At 41.4% G+C, this 18318-nt stretch overlaps 1 protein-coding gene across 1 annotated transcript; it reads right to left on the bottom strand.

Annotated features, from left to right (window-relative positions):
- Window positions 1-4911: 4911 nt before the first annotated feature.
- Window positions 4912-17923, bottom strand: micall2a (mical-like 2a). The gene is given in 19 exon segments (XM_065006470.1): window positions 4912-6068; window positions 6166-6212; window positions 6387-6501; window positions 6626-6699; window positions 6790-6892; window positions 9908-10025; window positions 10210-10274; window positions 10445-10483; window positions 10486-10506; window positions 10619-10729; window positions 10845-11047; window positions 11520-11595; window positions 11958-12115; window positions 12256-12762; window positions 12848-12981; window positions 13760-13935; window positions 14290-14431; window positions 16385-16433; window positions 17565-17923. Coding segments are annotated over 19 exon segments (2385 nt in total). The 5' UTR covers window positions 17708-17923; the 3' UTR covers window positions 4912-5964.
- Window positions 17924-18318: the final 395 nt, after the last annotated feature.

The raw sequence follows: 18318 nt of genomic DNA, 5'->3' as shown, positions 1-18318 counted from the left end.
CTTCGACAACAGTGCATAAATGTCTCGACATATTAAACAACCAGACAATAAACAACCTATTCAATTCCAGGGATTTGCATGAGAAATGGGAGTATTAGTGAACACAGACATCCTCAATATCTACTTTCAGAAGAAGACTGACTTCAAACATTATCCTGTGAGTGAGAGGAAAGGAGAAGAGAGCCAAGCCCGACAGAGAGAGCCATGTCTTCCTCTCAGTTTTGGGCATATCTGTGCTCACAATATCAAAGATTAGTACACTGTCACCACAGATCTGCAATAAGCTAATTGCTTAATTAGCTGACCCAATTCGATAAGCTTCTTTTAGCATATTGAGCTACGTAACACATAGCTGTGATTCATGACGACTGGGTTTATTTATGGGGTTTACAATTATGAGAGTGAAATACAAAATGTTATGGTCAATAATGCTCCTTTCATAAAAGGTCTGGAAAATAACATGTGATCATGTAAAACATTTCCAGTCCATCACATATTCATGATTAGAATTCTCAGACTACTTGATATGCGCAGCTACTTTACGTCCGCTATGCGTCAGTGTCGGTGTGTTCCCGTTGAAACAATTAAGTTGAATCTGGGAATAATTTCACTGCACTCGCAATAATTCTGGACAATGGCGCATGAGGGTTAAACATAAAAATAATTTTCTTATTAGGTTGAAATGGATTCATTTACATTTTCTCCTCGCATACTTTACATATACTGTATGATCTCTTGCACAGCGCAGGAAGGTTTGGGTAAAAGAGCACTATTTGTATAAGATGAACTCATCTATATGCTAATTCATTGGCATGTAGACCTGCTTCATTTCTCTGATTCATTCCTGTTTACCTATTAGCTGTTATAGATGCAAAAGGAAATTGGAATATTAAAAACCAAAAAGCTGAGGGCTACAAAGCATTAGCAGTACATCACCTGTTATTATAGTCATATTAGGGTGCCACTGTTGGCCTTTGTTTAAGCTGCGCCCAAGAGCCAGGCTGCAAGTGAGGTTTCGTAAATAAAATGAGCCATCCCTTTAGTTAAGTGGGACCTGGTGCACCTGACAAACCATAATGAGGTTTCAAATGTACCTAAGCCGAGACAATGTCATATGGAAAAGGGTCCAAAGCCTGTCTTAATATGTAGCAAAGGTTTCTTTTCAGGGGGGCAGTCAAATCTAATGTCTCAAAGCAACTCTGTTACACGTGCTTAGAACTACTGTGCAAGTTAAATACAACTACCTTTACTAAAACGACACATGGCAACACCAACATGGGCTTATATGGGAGATGTGACAGATCATATTACAACCAGAGCCTAAATGCTAATGTAATTTCTCATGAACTGGGCTTAAAGAGATCCAAATCGACCATTCGCTGATACCCACTTCCGTTGTGTTTAAGAGGATGACAACCTCCCTCTTATTGTCTAAGTAATTCACCAAAATTGCCACTTATAGCCGCTCAGAGTCGTACGTTTCATCTCGGAGCTTCCTCTGGTCTTTGCTACTCATCCCAATCCGACTTCCTTCCGAAAACGCCACCACTTCATTAACCTTGCCAAGCGAGAGATAAGACAGGCATTGCATCAAAGCAGTCTGCCCAGAGAGAGAACAGAGCCCAGTCTCTCCACTACACAGCAGCCTTCACACACCCAAGCAGAGACACTCCACAGACGTCATGCGAAACTCAGAAGGAGCGTGTGTTCTAAACTGTGTCACTCATAGGCTGTCTGAGAAACAAACAACTATATATCCGTTATGTTTTAAACGGTATTGAGTGAGAAGTGTGTTTTTTGTTTGAAAGCAAGGTGAACTTCCCACATTGCACTGTCCACAATTGGAGCACTGTCCAGAACACATCCAGGAGTCTGAAGGGAACATATTGTACCATACTGTAGAGTGCTCAGTTACACAGAAACACTGTCGATGTTGCATTGACCTCTGACCTTAGAGGCATGGACATGAAAGGAATGGTTGATGGAAAAGGTAGTGGAAAATAGCTTTTACCAAATTAAGTAATTGCCTGACTGCAATAATTACTGTAGCATCATAATACAAATATTTACTAAAATAATTTACAAGACTTCTATTTCTACTACACATTTGTTTTACTTAATCCCCTGCCCACAATTTCTGAAAAATAAAGGGTAGAAAATGATTTACCTTTGGCGGAAACGGCAAATCCCTGTCTGGATTCTGTTAAAAGGCTTAAAATGTCACTAAATGCCAGGGCTGAGACTCCTGCTAACATGTAGGTCTTTAAGACAAGATGTTAAAGCGTTGAAAGTTACCTGAAATTGATGAGGTTAATATTCTTATCGCAAACTGAGGGGTTCTGTGAAAGTGGATATTGAAAAAAAGGTAGACGGCACCTTAACCCTTCATATTAGAGGGTATCAAACAGGACTTATGCAGTGTAAACAGCAATGACTCATTGAATTGTTTATCACAGTCTTTAGATACTGGAATACAACAGCATAATTCAAAGAAATGAAATAACATGAAGACATCACTATCTTCATATGGGGGTATTACTATTATATTACACCAACCAAACTGTTCTTGCATAGCAGACTGGAATTCAACAATAAAATCACTTAAAACATCCCTTTATGGAACATCTGAAATGCCAAATATGTCCACAAATGCATCTCACTTATGATTAGCACACTTTCTGATATCAAAAGGACCAAAGGCCAAATTCTGTTCCTAGGTTTCTTTGGAGACCATCCTCTCTGGGTTTTCAGCCAAATGTGAATCGCAGGTAAAATACAGTGAAGTCAGTCATCCACGGAGCCAGCACATAGGCTGAGGAGAGTGAGACATTCTGGCATCTATTAAGACTTACGTTATGTATATTGTGTTGGGAGGGGAATTTTACTGATCCATAAAACCAGCAGGAAAAGGATAAGTGTGAGTTTTATAAGACCCTGTGGTAAAGCAACTGCATTGCAGAATCTCTGTTAAGTTAAAAGTTGCTGTGGCGCTGAGCAGAAAGTCAGGCAGAATCCTGCATGCCCACTGATAACATGGTTGGATTAGGGATGTTTAAGGGAAGTGAAAATTATTCATTTGAGATGGATGAAAGCTGCACTTGTCAAGTCTACCAGTCATGTACTTTATATATTTAATTTCCACTAGCCAGCATACATCATTTCTCCTCAATGCAAATTTCTACACACCGAAATTGTGAGCATATTTACCTCGGCTCTCTCAAAACATTGACACAAGAAGTATCGTCACAAAACAAAAAAAGTATTCTCCATTGAAGTAAAGCTGTGAACAAAACAATGCGATTCGGTTTGCCATATTGAGAATCTAATTGTACACATGCATTTACAATCAAATGACTAGACAAACAACTTTCATTTGAATTAATGCTTTAAGATTAAATTAATGTGGGTTAGACCGTGGTTTTAGCACATCTAATGACAACTTTTTGCACATGCTCAATTGGTTATAGTGTCAGTCCACTAAAAGTGTTGCAACTACAGTATGATGATAAGTCATAAAGTCTTTCACTTAGTGTTGCTCTTACAGCCTAGCAACTCATAGAACATGTCGGTCTCTCTGTACAAATATTATGATCTCTGATGAGAATTAAGTCTCCAGCCTGGATGGCCAATAAATTAGAGGCACGCTTCTCGTTTACTCAGAGCTAATGAGCCTGATAAAATTACCTCGAGGATCATAATTACAGGCTAGTGGCATAGACTGGCACTCTGAATGAGTACAACCGCGCACACACACACACACTTTATACAGGGGTTTTTAACCCATAGGCACTCAAATGCTTACTGGTGCCTTGTTACTATACCAATTATGACAAACTATCAAATATAAATTACACTATAGATGGGTAGTGGATTTGATTGTAAAACATGCATAAGGATGCAATACAATGTAGAGTACGGTAAAGTCCTTGTAACAAATAATTTAAATGAATTGAATGCAAAACCCTGACTAAGTCAGTATAACGTGTATTTTGTCAGAGCCAGTACTACACATTATTGCCACCCTTTCATAAAGATGAACCACTCCATCAGTATGGCATATTTTGATGGACAGCGTGGACACAAAAGCTCACCTCAGAATACTTTGTTTCAGCACATTCACAGGACGAATTGTTTTACTTATGAATATTAATGTCCCTCTAATTTGAGGCCGTTGTTAATGCTTGTCGCTAGGAGCCTGGCAAATAAGGTCCCATTCCTGTTAAAACCATGTATTAGACACCCCCCTGACACTAAGCCCTCGCCTTTGATTCTTAATTGCAGAAGCGCAAGCATTTGCAGTAGATGGGGCGCAAAGCTTTAATTAACTCGATCACACATATTCTGTCTTGACTGTCACCTACATCACACATGGTGTACTGCACCAATACCATCCCCAGTTCCTCTCAGCTAGAAAGATGCCGTTCCAAGTTTGTGATCACAATTTCATGCATCTTCAAATTGGGGATATGTCATTTATAAGTAGCTGCAAATATATTGATGTGAACAAATCTTAATGCCTTCCCTAAAACCCATATTAAATGCAGAAAAGTACATCGCTCCAAATGATCACTTCTGAGCTTTGATACTTAAGTAGGGTCCCGGCACAGCTGGTCCAGAACCAAAACATGTTGGATGAAGACTGGTCTGTGCGGTAAAAATCAGGCTGTAACTTTGTGCTTCTATGAGAGAGAGCTCGAGGATCGGTTTAGATTTTTTATTAGGAACTGAACAGTCTCACATGTGAAGAAATGAAATCATATTGAAAAAACATCCCCTACAGTTTATCAAGGAACACGTTAATTGAAACTATAAAATATCAAGGCCGAGAATTGCTTAAAGTTTAAAACAAAGGCCTACAGTTAAATTCTACAAGACATTAAAAAGTTAGATATGAGTGTTTTCAAAACCAAGGATGTTCAAATTATTTATTGGACAGCAAACTCAATTAAAAATATAAATACACATTATGCACACATTCATTTAACATTCTTCCAAATTTTAAAAAGTGACGAAACATTGGGACCTGTGCATACCTCAAACAGCATTTTCACAGATTACTTCAAAAGCCAACAATGTTAACTTAAAACATTGCAATAATGGACCAGGCATAAACAATGCTTCAGTAGATAATTCTATACTAATATGTTTAATTAAACCAGGTTTAAGATTAAAAGCTCAATACAGCCATTAGTTTATGAGCTACTGTTCTACGTAAGCTTTCACAATGTTATTGCATCAGCAGAGTTGGAACTTTTTGCAGCATGAATAAAATTAGCTGTCTGTACTGTGGTGAATTGGATTCAGGTTCCTACCCGGTTCGTGTAAGGTAAAACCATGGTGCCACCTACAGCACAACAGAAGAAATACACCCTTTCAACTGAGGTAGCGTAGAACGCTGCTCACCACTTCACTGGTCTACAGATGGATTCCACTCAAAATGTTATTCGATGTTTGTAATAACATACTTTTTGGAAGCATAAAAGACATTGGTATTAAATTGGACATACTGGAGCTAAAAACATCACTCAAAGGCAAGCTCCTCTTTTGATACAAACAATTTAACAGTGATATGGATTCTCCTTCACCATTATCCGGTGCAACAATACCAGTTACATTATTTTGCATTGGACTCATTCTAACAGTGACTCTTGAACACCTCTTCACAACAATCCCAACCTAGACGTGTGGGAAAAAAACTAACAATGTTAAGCAAACCATGAGCTAAATTGTGATCCCTTAGATATACACTAACTCAAAAAGGAACAGAACATTATGATCAGTCAAGTGTCATGAAATCCATCTCAAGAACAACACTAAATGAAGAGTGAAAGCCTGGAGTCTCCTCAAACAAAAAAAACATTTCTAAACTAACCTTCGCGACGAAACACCAACTTGATGTGATATGTAGCTGAAAAAAAAGTTGGTCTTAGACCTTAGACCCCACCCGCCCCCAGAGCAGAACAATCAAAACGCAGTCCCTGGATCCCTCACAGTCACTTTTTTACTACTTTTTTGTCTGAACAGCATTTTGAAGGAAGACTTCCTCTTGATTTTGGATTGTTTAAGTCCTGTCCACCAGAACAATGAGAGGAAATGACATTAAGCAAGGAACATCCCAGGCTTTAAAGACAGGGGCATTTTAAATCAACCACGTTAAATACTCACCAAGAGTCTGCATCATTTCATTCAACTGCTGATCCTCTTTGTCTTCCCTAAAAATGGAGAACATGTTTAGGTTTTTCAAGTTAGACATCCAGCTTGACCTCAGTGGCATTCCAGTCACTGCTTGAGACCATTGCAGATATTGAAATGCTACTCACATTTAAAAAGAAAATGGGTCACAACTCACAAATTGTACAAACATTAAAGTGGCAACATTTCCCTACCTGAGCCTGTCTTCATCCAGTCCTTCTACAATGGCGTTTCTACCGTTCACAATCTCCATCAACCTCTCCATCAGCCCGTTCTCTCGCCGACGCTCCTCTGTAGACTTCAGATGATCTGTGATACCAGGGATAAGACCTGTGTTTGACAGGAGCACGACACTACAACATGGTAGCTGCTGATCTGTTAGGGGGATGTAAAGTGAACAGTTGAGGTGCTGTGTGAGCTTTGTGCCGCCTACCTGGTTTCTCCAACAGTCTGCGCAGCTCACCCTCCACCCCAGGCTGCTGACCCTCCAGGTCTTGAGTCTTAGCTCTGACAAATGCAATAAGTGATGTTTAAGCCATTGTAAATCCAAAATAGTGCATATACATTTGGGTAACATTTAACTTGACAAGTACTCACATGTACACAAGCTCTGACTCCCTCCTAATGTACGTCTGCTTCTTTCGGATCAGGTTGAACCAGTCAACCATCAGAGGGTCCATCAAAATGTCCCCCTTACCCTCTGCAAAAGGCCAGTGTCAAGGAAGTTCATTGGCAATACATTTAAAAAATGACATTTATTTGTGTAAGACTTATGAACAAAATTAAATCACATTGTTCCAGTCCAACATGCACATTGAGCCTTTGTCAGTGCCTAAGGGCTGTGTGTATACAAACACACCAGCCACAACCAATAGTACAAACTGGCCTGGGACAGAGAGAAGAGTCCCATTAACTCCCCCTGCCTCCTATCAGCAGGACAGCCAGGAGCATGTAAGGATTGAGGGAAGGAGTAAAGCAGTGAACCGGATAATAATATTAATATAACTGTGCCCAGATGGTGACCTTGAGCAGAGCAATCAGGCCCCCCTACTGCCCCTGCTCTGTCTGCAGCCACAGCCAGTCTCTGGGGCTGGTCAGCTATTCACCACCACCTCTCTATCACTCAAGGGGGATGGATCGTATCAGAGAGGGAGAAGGTGCCCCCATGTGGGCTGTGCCCGCCTCTCGCCTCATTGGGCCGTGGAGGAGGGAAATGGAACCTGTTCGGCAGTCACACCTCTCCCCTCCAGGCTGTGTGGGTTTGGATTCCTGTGTAAAATCCCAGGTGGGCTAGCAGGTGTCATGACTGTCCTGATCAGGTCAGGTTACAGGATACCACAACCCTACATATTATCTCTCAACCCCAACGGAGGAGAGATCTTGGGGTTTGAAGATGTGGGCGTTTTATGACCTCATGCCCCTGGTAAATCTCAGGCCACAGACACATTCCTTTGTCCTGTTACTATGGAGAACCAGCCTCAGAACATTAAATATGAAATAAAGGGACTTTGGAACAATGGTTTCCATCAGCCACAATGGTGGTCATGACGATAGATGGAATATGAAAATGTATGTAATTTTTGTTTTGTTATTAACGGTTAATCGATGGCGTTATTACAAAAACATTGTAACGTGAAGAGTTTTCCTAGTACATGTTTGATGTTTATACATTGTACGTTGTGTGGAATATGTCCAAATCAAAGGGAATGTTTTGGTAAAGATGAAATGTTAAGTTAGTTGTCTAAAATCGGATTTGAGAAAAACCTTGCTCTTAACTGGGTACGCCCAGTGAATTGCCCTTAAGGCGGTTACGCACACTTCTGACCCAAGGGTATAAAACCTGTGAGTGAAGAATTTACAGGGAAGACTGCGTGACCCAAGCTGCAGCTAAGGTCTAAAAAGTCAACGAACCCAAACCCAACTCAAGTTTGAAGACAAAGAAATATTTTTCTGCCTCCCGGGTGGCGCAGTGGTTAAGGGTGCTGTACTGCAGCGCCAGCTGTGCCATCAGAGTCCCTGGGTTCGCGCCCAGGCTCTGTCGTAACCGGCCGCGACCGGGAGGTCCGTGGGGCGACGCACAATTGGCCTAGCGTCGTCCGGGTTAGGGAGGGCTTGGTCGGTAGGGATGTCCTTGTCTCATCGCGCACCAGCGACTCCTGTGGCGGGCCGGGCGCAGTGCGCGCTAACCAAGGTTGCCAGGTGCACGGTGTAGCCTCCGACACATTGGTGCAGCTGGCTTCCCGGGTTGGATGCGCGCTGTGTTAAGAAGCACAGCTGGCTGGGTTGTGTATCGGAGGGCGCATGACTTTCAACCTTAGTCTCTCCCGAGCCCGTACGGGAGTTGTAGCGATGAGACAAGATAGTAGCTACTAACAATTGGATACCACGAAATTGGGGAGAAAAAGGGGTAAAATAAAATTTAAAAAACAATATTTTTCTACCCAAGCTACGAATGAGTAGATGTGTCTAAGCGGGTGAATTCAAGTCGAACCACCCCTTCCAGAGCAAGGGTGAAGGAACAGACTCCTAAGCCAAAAGGACACGGACATCGTGAGGACGACCAGAAAGGTGCGACGGAGAAGTACGTCATCGAGCAGCCTGAATGGTCCACACGGAGAATCCACAGAGAACTTCCCCACATAATTACATCATTATATTCTGACCCATAAGAGCAGCAGTTTGGGGCAAGGCTAGGGTTAGAATAAGCATAGCTGACAAATTCACCCAAATGTATATTTCTTTCATATACTTTCTTTTTCTCTTTGAGTAACACTCGCCATAGTGTTATGACCCGTTATACTACGTTCTAATCAATAGCCTTTAAGGTGTATCTTTAATCATCATTTTAGCTTTTTAGTAAATAAATATTAAACTAAGATTGGTGTGGTACGAACTCATTGGCGAGACCCGGGTCCCTGCAGATTCACAGACTATACGACGTTCAGAACGAGATTGAAGAGGTAACTGGTTAATTAGTGGCTGTTGTAAAATCGATATTCTGATATTCTTTGAGTTAATTTGGGAAATAGAAAATCAATAAAAACTAACCTGGTGCCCCAGGTTAATGAGTTAATAATTGCTTGATTCAGTTAATCACGCAATTAGAAACTTTTAATCACTCGATGAGCAACATTCGTCACATTAACTAATAGAACTTCACAACACAGGGATAACATGCTCACCATCAGAGCACAACTCAAAACTGAGAAGTGGAGGGACTGGGCCATTTCAATTGAAGTACATTAATAAATATCTAATCATAAAGGCTGGTCTATTTGGAAGTTAACTTGGAAATAAACATTGATCGAGGGGGAGAATCTCAATTGCATACTCCTTGCATCCTCTCCCCTTCTCAAAACCCATTGGAGGAGAAGGTCAGAGGGGAGGGGCTTCTGGCTTTCTCATCTAATGGGTTGAGGCGAGGAGTACGCAATTGAGATTCTCCCATGGTGTCCTTCAAAATCCTGTCCTGAAAAAAGACCCAGTTAAGGTTGAAACATGGTCAGTCTTAACATAAACGACAAGCAATTCTGCACACAGTCCTTCAAAAGCCAGACTAGTGCCAAAACCAATAACTTACCTAAATGTCAAAGGGAGAAAGTGTATGCAGAGGACCTCTCTCCTACTTGCTTTGGCAAATAAACAATCGCTATTAGTCAACATCAACAAAGGAAGGAGAAACACTGGGAGTCAAGGGAAGTCCCAAGGCAAGTACCTTCCTCACAGCTGCGAAGCCTCTTCTCCATCTCCACTCCCTTCCTCTCCAAGTCACCCAGGCTGTCTCCAATCTCACGCAGCTCCTTCACTATCTGGTCCATAGGGATGTGATGGGACTTCCATTGAACAAAACAAAGAAAAACCTATTGTGTCACCACCAATTGCTAATCCTGTGTAATTATTTAACTATGACCTGAATTTCATAAGAATATTACATATTTTCACATAGGATAGTTATTGCCTCTGATAAGCTCTAGTAACATGCCACTATTTATGTATGAGACATAACTGACAACTTACTGAGGGGGACCTCGTTTCAGACTGGGAGGTGTTTGTGGGTGACAAATACTTCCCATTTTTGGAGCCTAAGAGGTTGATAGAATAGGATTATTACATATTTAATGGCTGACACTCAGGGAGCCATTGTCACATAAGACTTAACTTCTGAAAATAAACAGGCTAAGACATAACAAAAACAAATTAAAACAATGGTTGAGACAATGTCTGGTAATAGAAAGTAAAGGCCCAGTCTAACCTGTGGAACCCTGGCGAGGCTGTTTAGGAGACATAGGGGAGAATAATTGACATCCGTTGAGCCTAAAAGAAGAAAAAAACAAAAAAACAAAGTGTAACCGATTAATAAACTGCAAAATATAGACTCCAAATAAATTGTTGCGATGCAATCACTGAACAGAGTTCTTGTCTTTACCCGATCCCGCAGAGCTGTGGTGAGGCTTATTGGGAGTTGGAACCCTGTGCCAGACAGGAACCAGGGGAGGAGTGGACAACAGAGGAGTAGAATAATTCCCATTTTTAGTACCTAGAAGGTGAAGCGCGATAATTTAAAAATCACAAGTCATCGAAAATGTTTGCTCAATCATTTATGAAACACTACTCTGCCAACTATAGAGGATAAGATAATAAAAAGCAGGTACCCAAGCCTCCAGAGCCGCAACGGGGCTGCTTGGGAGACGGAGCTCTGTGAGACACTGGGCCAGGTGGAGGGTTGAAGGCTGCTGGGGGAATCGGAGGAGAGGTAGAGCTGATGTTGACGATGATACTAGTAGCGAAAGACTTCGAGATGGCTTCAGGTTTGGGTTGCTCAACAATGATCGCATGGTCCTCAGAGTCAGAGGTCCTGGAGAAAGAGGGTGCATGTAAGGAGAAGGAAAAGATTGGACTTTCCCCTGAAATCAACCAATTTGGATTGAACATAGAGTAAGTACAAACAGAACATTCAACCTCACCTTAAATATTTAGAAATAATGGAGGTGAGAAAATAGTGGAGGGGGTCATCAGAGGGAACTCTGGGGAAACTAGTTAGTGTTGCACTAGGGTTCATTTCAGGCATAGCACTCCTTGGGACTTGTGAGGATGGGGGAGGAGAGTGGCTGCAATTTGAGCCAATCAGCCATAACAGAGCAGGGCGAGGCAGGATGAATCCGGAGGCTGGAGGAGTGGATAAATGCGACGCCCAACTGGTTAGCTCTCCAGATCAGATATATAATTTAATCTCTCACCCGGGTGACAATACCTGCCTTCCCTTTGTGTGGATGTACAGGATTAGAAAGAGAAAGTGGTTGATTAACAGATGAGCAGTCCAGACTTACTTCAGTCCTGGTCCATTTTTAACAGGCTTGAGCTTTGATCGCCAGTTAACAGGAGCCTCTGCACAGTCTGCACTTACTGCCAAAGAGACATACATTTTGAAAGGAGAGTAGATGATTCAAGCTCATTATCAAATTCTACAATTCTATTTAATGTTTAAAATAAAAACATTTAAAAAGGGCTAAACAAGATGGGATAACTAAATAAAAAGTGGCTGTTAGTAAAGACTGCTAATGCACTAGCAGCTCATCTTATTTTCATGCACTTCAAAACAGACTTTTGTTAAACTGTATGGAAATGCTGTTCGTGGCTACACCCTTGCATTAACAACAAGGTAATCGAAAGCGTTCTAGCTTTTGAAGTTTCCCCTATGACCCATTGTAAAAACATGATCGTGATAAAAAAAGTTCTGAAAATGAAATGGAATTGAAAAAGCTTGCCTTTGGTGCTGAAGGATACGGTTGTTGGTCTGGCGCTGGTTTTGTTGACGGTGTTAAGCAATTCCTTATTGCTGGTGAAGAGTTGTCCTGCTGTGCCTGGACCACATTTAGCCTGCTTCCAGCTGGGGAGGTCAGCTGAGCTTAGCACATCTCCAAACCTGGGAAGCAATACTATCACCATTAGGTTTGGAAATGTACATTTAGTAATAGCTGACATCCACAAAATGATATGAACTGTGGCTGTGCACACTCAAACAAGACTAAAAGCCTATAGGTAAACACATAGGCCTTTAATCACCTTCTTTCTGCTGGTCGGATAACAAAATATCTGGTGTTATTGTTGTTGCAGTTCGCTTCAGCTAGTTTCTGGGTAATGACAGCCCTGGCTCGGTTCTTCTCTTCCTCAGGATTCAGGGGTACCCTCGGCAGTCCTGAGGGGGCTGGGGACTTCTGACTGCTGGAGGTTGAGGTAGATGACTGGAAGAACCTCTGCCGTGCTGCCTGGGTTCTCTGGGCCGAGCTGGTCCAGGGTTGGGGAGCTGGGGTGGTGGTCTCCACTGGCTTCAAGACCACCTTGATGGGGGTCAAAGGCACAGAGGTGGAGCAGGAGACAGACTGGACTCTGCTGGTGTCACTTTTGGATTCAACTTTGGCGCTTGGGCATCCGGTTTTGATGACAACCCCAGAGGAGGGAGGCTCGTTGCAGCCATTCTTAGTGTTCTGGTCATCATTACAGATGAAGATACCTGGCTCCTTCCCTGGTTTATAGGCCCCAGCCAGGAGGACGATGGAGCATTCACTGCACCTAGTGAAAGGTGCAACATAAAAGGTGTCAACACGTTTTAACCATAATGGTGGATCTGGTTTCTATGTTTAAAGTGAACATTTACTTGAAGCAGCTCCTGTGGTAAAGCTTCCCCTCGATAAAGTGCCGTTGGACCAGATGAACGTGGCATTTGCACACAACACATTTACTGCTGAGAGTGCCTGTCTTATTGGACCTCTCCACCAAAACTTCAGTCTTCTGTGGAAGAGAAAAAAAAAAGTGTTTTGGTCAGGTGAACTAAACCCCCCCCTGTCAACTGCGTTTATTTTCAGCAAAATTAACATGTGTAAATATTTGTATGAACATAAGATTCAACTACTGAGACAAACTGAACAAGTTCCACAGACATGTGACTAACAGAAATGGAATAATGTGTGAGAGTCCAATGGTAACGAGCATTACACAACTCTAGCCAACGCTTGGCATTGCGATCTTAAGCTTGTGTGTGGCTGCTCGGCCATGGAAACCCATTTCATGAAGCTCTCTATGAACAGTTATTGTGCTGACGTTGCTTCCAGAGGCAGTTTGGAACTCTGTAGCTAGTGTTGCAACCGAGGACAGACGATTTTTACACGCTACAGCACTCGGCAGTCCTGTTCTGTGACTGACCACATCGCAGCTGAGCCATTGTTGCTCCTTTACATTTCCACTTCACAATAACAGCACTCACAGTTGACTGGGGCAGCTCTAGCAGGGCAGACATTTTACAAACTGACTTGTTGGAAAGGTGGCATCTTATGACAGTGCCACATTGAAAGTCACTCAGCTCTGCAGTAAGGCCATTCCACTGCCAATGTTTGTCTACAGAGATTTTATTGTGTGCTTGAAATTATACACCTGTTAGCAATGGGTGTGGCTGAAATAAAATCCACTAATTTGAAGGGTTGTCCACATTCTTTTGTATATATTGTGTACATTTAGTAGTTCATATATATATATATATTTCTTTAAATAGACATTAAAGAACCATTTGTACCTGAACAGCAGCTCTGGTTGCTTTGGGGGAGGTTTTCACCATGAGAGAGGGAGGTTGGCGATTCTCTATTGCCATTTTAGACACTATGGTTTTGGCCACCACCGGGAGATTCTTCTTTCCACATGGCTCCTCCTTGGAGCCCTCTGCTGGTCTTTTCACAGCACCCACCCCTCCAACTGGAAAAAACAACATTGGCCATCAGAAATTAGAGGGTTGAGCCACAATACTCTAGTCTACAATAGCTCAGTAGAGATGCTTTGTGAAACTGAAATAGTTTGAATATACTATCTTTTAAACCAATAACCATAAACAATTTGAAAAACATTTGACAATATTTAAATGTACTACTGATTGTAAGGACAGGCACATTTCACTAAACGGGTTTGAAGCATTGTTTTCACCCAATTTAACAACGCGTGTATTTCTCACAATCACCTTAAGTAACACCGCACCAGGAAAGAAAACACTTAAAGTGCAACATATAGGCTAGTGCTCCAATGTAACAAAGCTGCCTCAAGTCAGAGTCTTACTAGGGTTGCGTCCGTGGAAGTAGTTGTAGTACTGTGAGACGTAGGTGAGGATGCTCAGTCGGTCTGGGATCCTCAGGGCCACCATGTCCTCTGCATCCAGCAGAGCAGCGATCCCCAGCTTGTCCTCTGCAACCCGGAAAGCCTGAAGTTAGAAATAAACACTTGTTTTATTAACCAACCCTAAAGTCATAGAGACAACAATTAGAGGGGTCAGGTGCATTGGAGTTCCCCCTAGCATGCAGAACACATAACATTGTACATGTTTACAAACTTAACTTTTAACACTTACAAAGCAGAAGTAACAAGGAAAAATCTTACATCATTTGAATAACACTTTCCCAATGTTCTTGAGTGTTTCTTAAAATACAAAGCAGCTACTTAATTTAACTGTAAACAAGCCAGACAAAATGGTATCTTCAGAAATAGAAAATAGTGTAGTCCAGCCAGCAGCTGTTTGTGGCCCAATGCCAGGGAGGTCTGGACAGGGGGTGAATAATGAATAGCACATTTCCTGTGCACACTCAGCCCTGGGAACAAGGAGGGAGAAGGACAACGGGGCATTGTTTGGGATCAACCTGATGTGCTCATTAAAATGTTAAAGTACAGCCTTGCAGAACGGCATATTCGTTCGTGTTGGAGGAGGAGGAGAAAGGCCAAACAACTTCTACATTTGTGAGATTCTCTGTATAACAGAAACGGAACTGCCCATTGATGCTGTACAAAACAGAGTCTGGACAAAACAAATGCATATTTGAGTCTGTAGTGACAGATACCCACCAGTGAGAGAAACCTGACACACATGACGGACTGGGACCTCCTTGTCATGAAACAAAGACTACTGTCAATGTATATGGGATGTTTGGACTCCACCATGGGGGAATTCCTTCCTAGTTGGTTGGTCAAATAGACTAGCGCTACTAAAACTGAGAGAAAAAACCTACACTCTTCTGTGTGGCTTAAAACATGTTCTTCTTATGCAACCCCTCAAGCAGTGTTGTCTCATCATACTGTCTAACATTTGTAAATGGACCTTTATCGTGCGGATCGAGTGGCCCACAGATAACAGTAAGCCTCATTCATAATGAATAACCCAGGGAGCCTCTTCTAGTACTCAGGTTCTTAACAGACGCATTGGGGGATCGGCACGACTAGCAGCTAGTGTTTTGCAACAGATCCTGGAGAGCATAGAACACTGAGGTCTGTAATCCTCAAAATCAGAGGAAACCAGCACAGAGAGAACAACTAAATTATGGACAAGTCCCAGCTGCGCTGCTGTTTGACTCATTCTTATCCTAACAGTCCTAACACACTTCCTGCTATGAAGGAAATAGAGGGGGTGGGGGGGACAAAACAGTTGGCCAAATAATTCCAAAGAGTTAACAACAAGTTAAATTCAACCAAGTCAAACATAGTATCTGATGTTAATAGTTAAGCCGGCATCTGTCGAAGTATCAATAGAAATGAGTGCAACTAGCCAAAGTCACTACCAAGTGAATTGTTAGGCAGTATAACACTCACTGACTTGACATGTTCCGTACAACTCGCAGATGACATTCTCCTCACATTAAAACAGCAACATGGGACAGACCTTGTATAGCACCCCTAAGGAGAGATGGTTTCCCAAACTACAGTTGGTATACGAATAACCTTGCCTGGGACACGAAATCCTAGGAATCCATGTTGTTCAGTTATCAACTGGGAAAGACGTTCAGCATTTGGCCACAGCGTTTACATACTATGCATGCTACAAGCAATAGGTCACATTTATGGTGAGCCATCACATTCTTTTCATGAGTTGCATTCAACATCACCCTTCAGAGCAAAATGTGTTTGCCCCAGTTCAATATAAACACTGAGATGCATATCAAAATAACCATGAATTGACTTGTGCACAATTCCAGTCCTTTGGAGACGTCACTAGTAAAAATAGGCCTGAATGTTACAAAGGACATGATGCATTTGTAACAATGCAATCACCTCAAACACAAACCAACTGACTTCCTGATAAGATGGTCAAACAGTTCAGTATGGTCATGTCAACGTACAACCTTTAACTGTGCTGATGTTACATGCATAAATAGACAGTACATCTTACCAAGTTGTTGTTGTCAAAAACATCCTCTTTATTCAGGGAGTCGTAGTCTCTGAATATAGAACACAGGGAAATTAATCATTCACATTGTGGAGGTTGATCAAAGGTTATTCCCATGTGAATTTGGGTGCCTAACTGCCCTGTTCAAGATAAATTACCAGGCTTCTGGGATATATCAAAGATAATATTCTAGTCCACTAGTATAGCAAGAAATCTTGTGGGAATGGTTATGCTGTGAAGTTTCTTTCTGTTTCAGACATTTAGTACATAAAATCAAATGTGTTCTCTTGTTAATCAAGAATGATGTTTGACTTAACCTGGAAACTCTAAAAAGTTTGACTAGGGCACATTTAATTTCCATTCATGTGACATTATGCAATGTATTGATTAAAAATAAAGGATCACATGCATACCTACATGAAACTATGGAAAAAAACGAACATACCTTTACTCGTAGTTCAAAATTCACTTATGAATATGGATATTTGCCTATGCTAATCTAGCCTAATTGATGAACATGCTTAGATAAAAATAGGTTACATTTTTTATTCAACCAAAATGTTGTCAAGCCTCTGGCTAGAGGGGGGATTCCCGACACCATTATTAGACAGGAAGCCACTGGGAACACTTTCCTTCAAAATAAATAGAACATGATAGCAAATAGCGCTTCGTTTCTATTGTATGTAGTGTTCAAGGGATTACATTAGGCCAAACGTTACATGAGAACATTACTTTTCTAAATCATGATTTGAAGCTATAGTCTAAGCTACAAAATGTGTTTGCAAAGTAGAAGACAATGACAAAAACATTAAAATGTTGTTTGGTTATGATACAAATGGAACGGCGACAGTAGGCTAAGGTTTCCCAAACTCGGTAACGTTAGAGCAAAAACCAAAACGTCTAACATTAAATCAGCTAATTCAAGTCAAATAATCAAGCTTTGATCATTTGAAATCAGCTGTGTAGTGTTATGGCAAGTAATACCGAGTTTAGAAAACGCCGAGGTCGGTTACTCATAAATATTATAAGATTTTAACTGTAGCTTTAGCAGCGAATGGCCATCGAAGTGTTTGGAAGTATTGATGGTTTGCAGCTGCTAATGATCTGTTGCACCTGATTAACCATTACGTTGAACATCAATTCTTCAGCCAAATCTATATTTTAAAGTCACATTAATGCTTACATTAGGTCCGGTCTGTACTTATGGATAAGCGCACAGAACGCCAACCCGTCCCTAAAAGAAGTTGTCATGTTGATGACAGCCACATCTCGGTACCCATCGCACTGAAGTTTGCACCACTGTTGAAGCGCCTTGATGGCAGCCATCCTTCCTGGAGCGCGTCCTGTCAAATAAATGACTCCCGAAAAAAATATCTATACAAAAGAGAAGTATGCAACCAGTGGTGTTATGTCTTATTTCAGGTAATGTACAGGTAGTAGAAAGCAAGATACCGATTACCAAGAAAGAAAAGCCAGTTCAGTGTTCAATCATCAGCTGATGGTCGCGACTGATTCGCTACCATTGCATAGCTCATGAAAAAGTATATTGGCGTGACGCAAGGGGGCGAGGCTTTGGTTCAGTAGCCTAATTAACGCTGTTAATTATAATTTTACACCGTGACATAATTGCACTTTTTAATAATCACAGTGTTGGCAATTAATCGGTCCTTTTTAGTGTCTGTCCGGTTATCAAATATTCATTTGCATTATGTCCTGAATAGTCTATTTCAGAGAGGTAATCATTGGTATAGAAATATATATTCAATATTTACACTATTGTTGAAGTCTGTGTGGTTTTAATATCATTATAATTTTCATGGACAAAATAGGCTATAGGCCTACATTAACGCACTAATGAGCAGACATTAGTGTTGAAGCCTTAATGAGCAACTCAATTAGGCTATGAATACAAAGGATTCAGCTGAGCCCTTTTTTGC

Source organism: Oncorhynchus nerka, linkage group LG21, assembly GCF_034236695.1.
Source record: "Oncorhynchus nerka isolate Pitt River linkage group LG21, Oner_Uvic_2.0, whole genome shotgun sequence".
Taxonomy (NCBI): domain Eukaryota; kingdom Metazoa; phylum Chordata; class Actinopteri; order Salmoniformes; family Salmonidae; genus Oncorhynchus; species Oncorhynchus nerka.
This window is presented reverse-complemented; position numbering and strand designations above follow the sequence as displayed.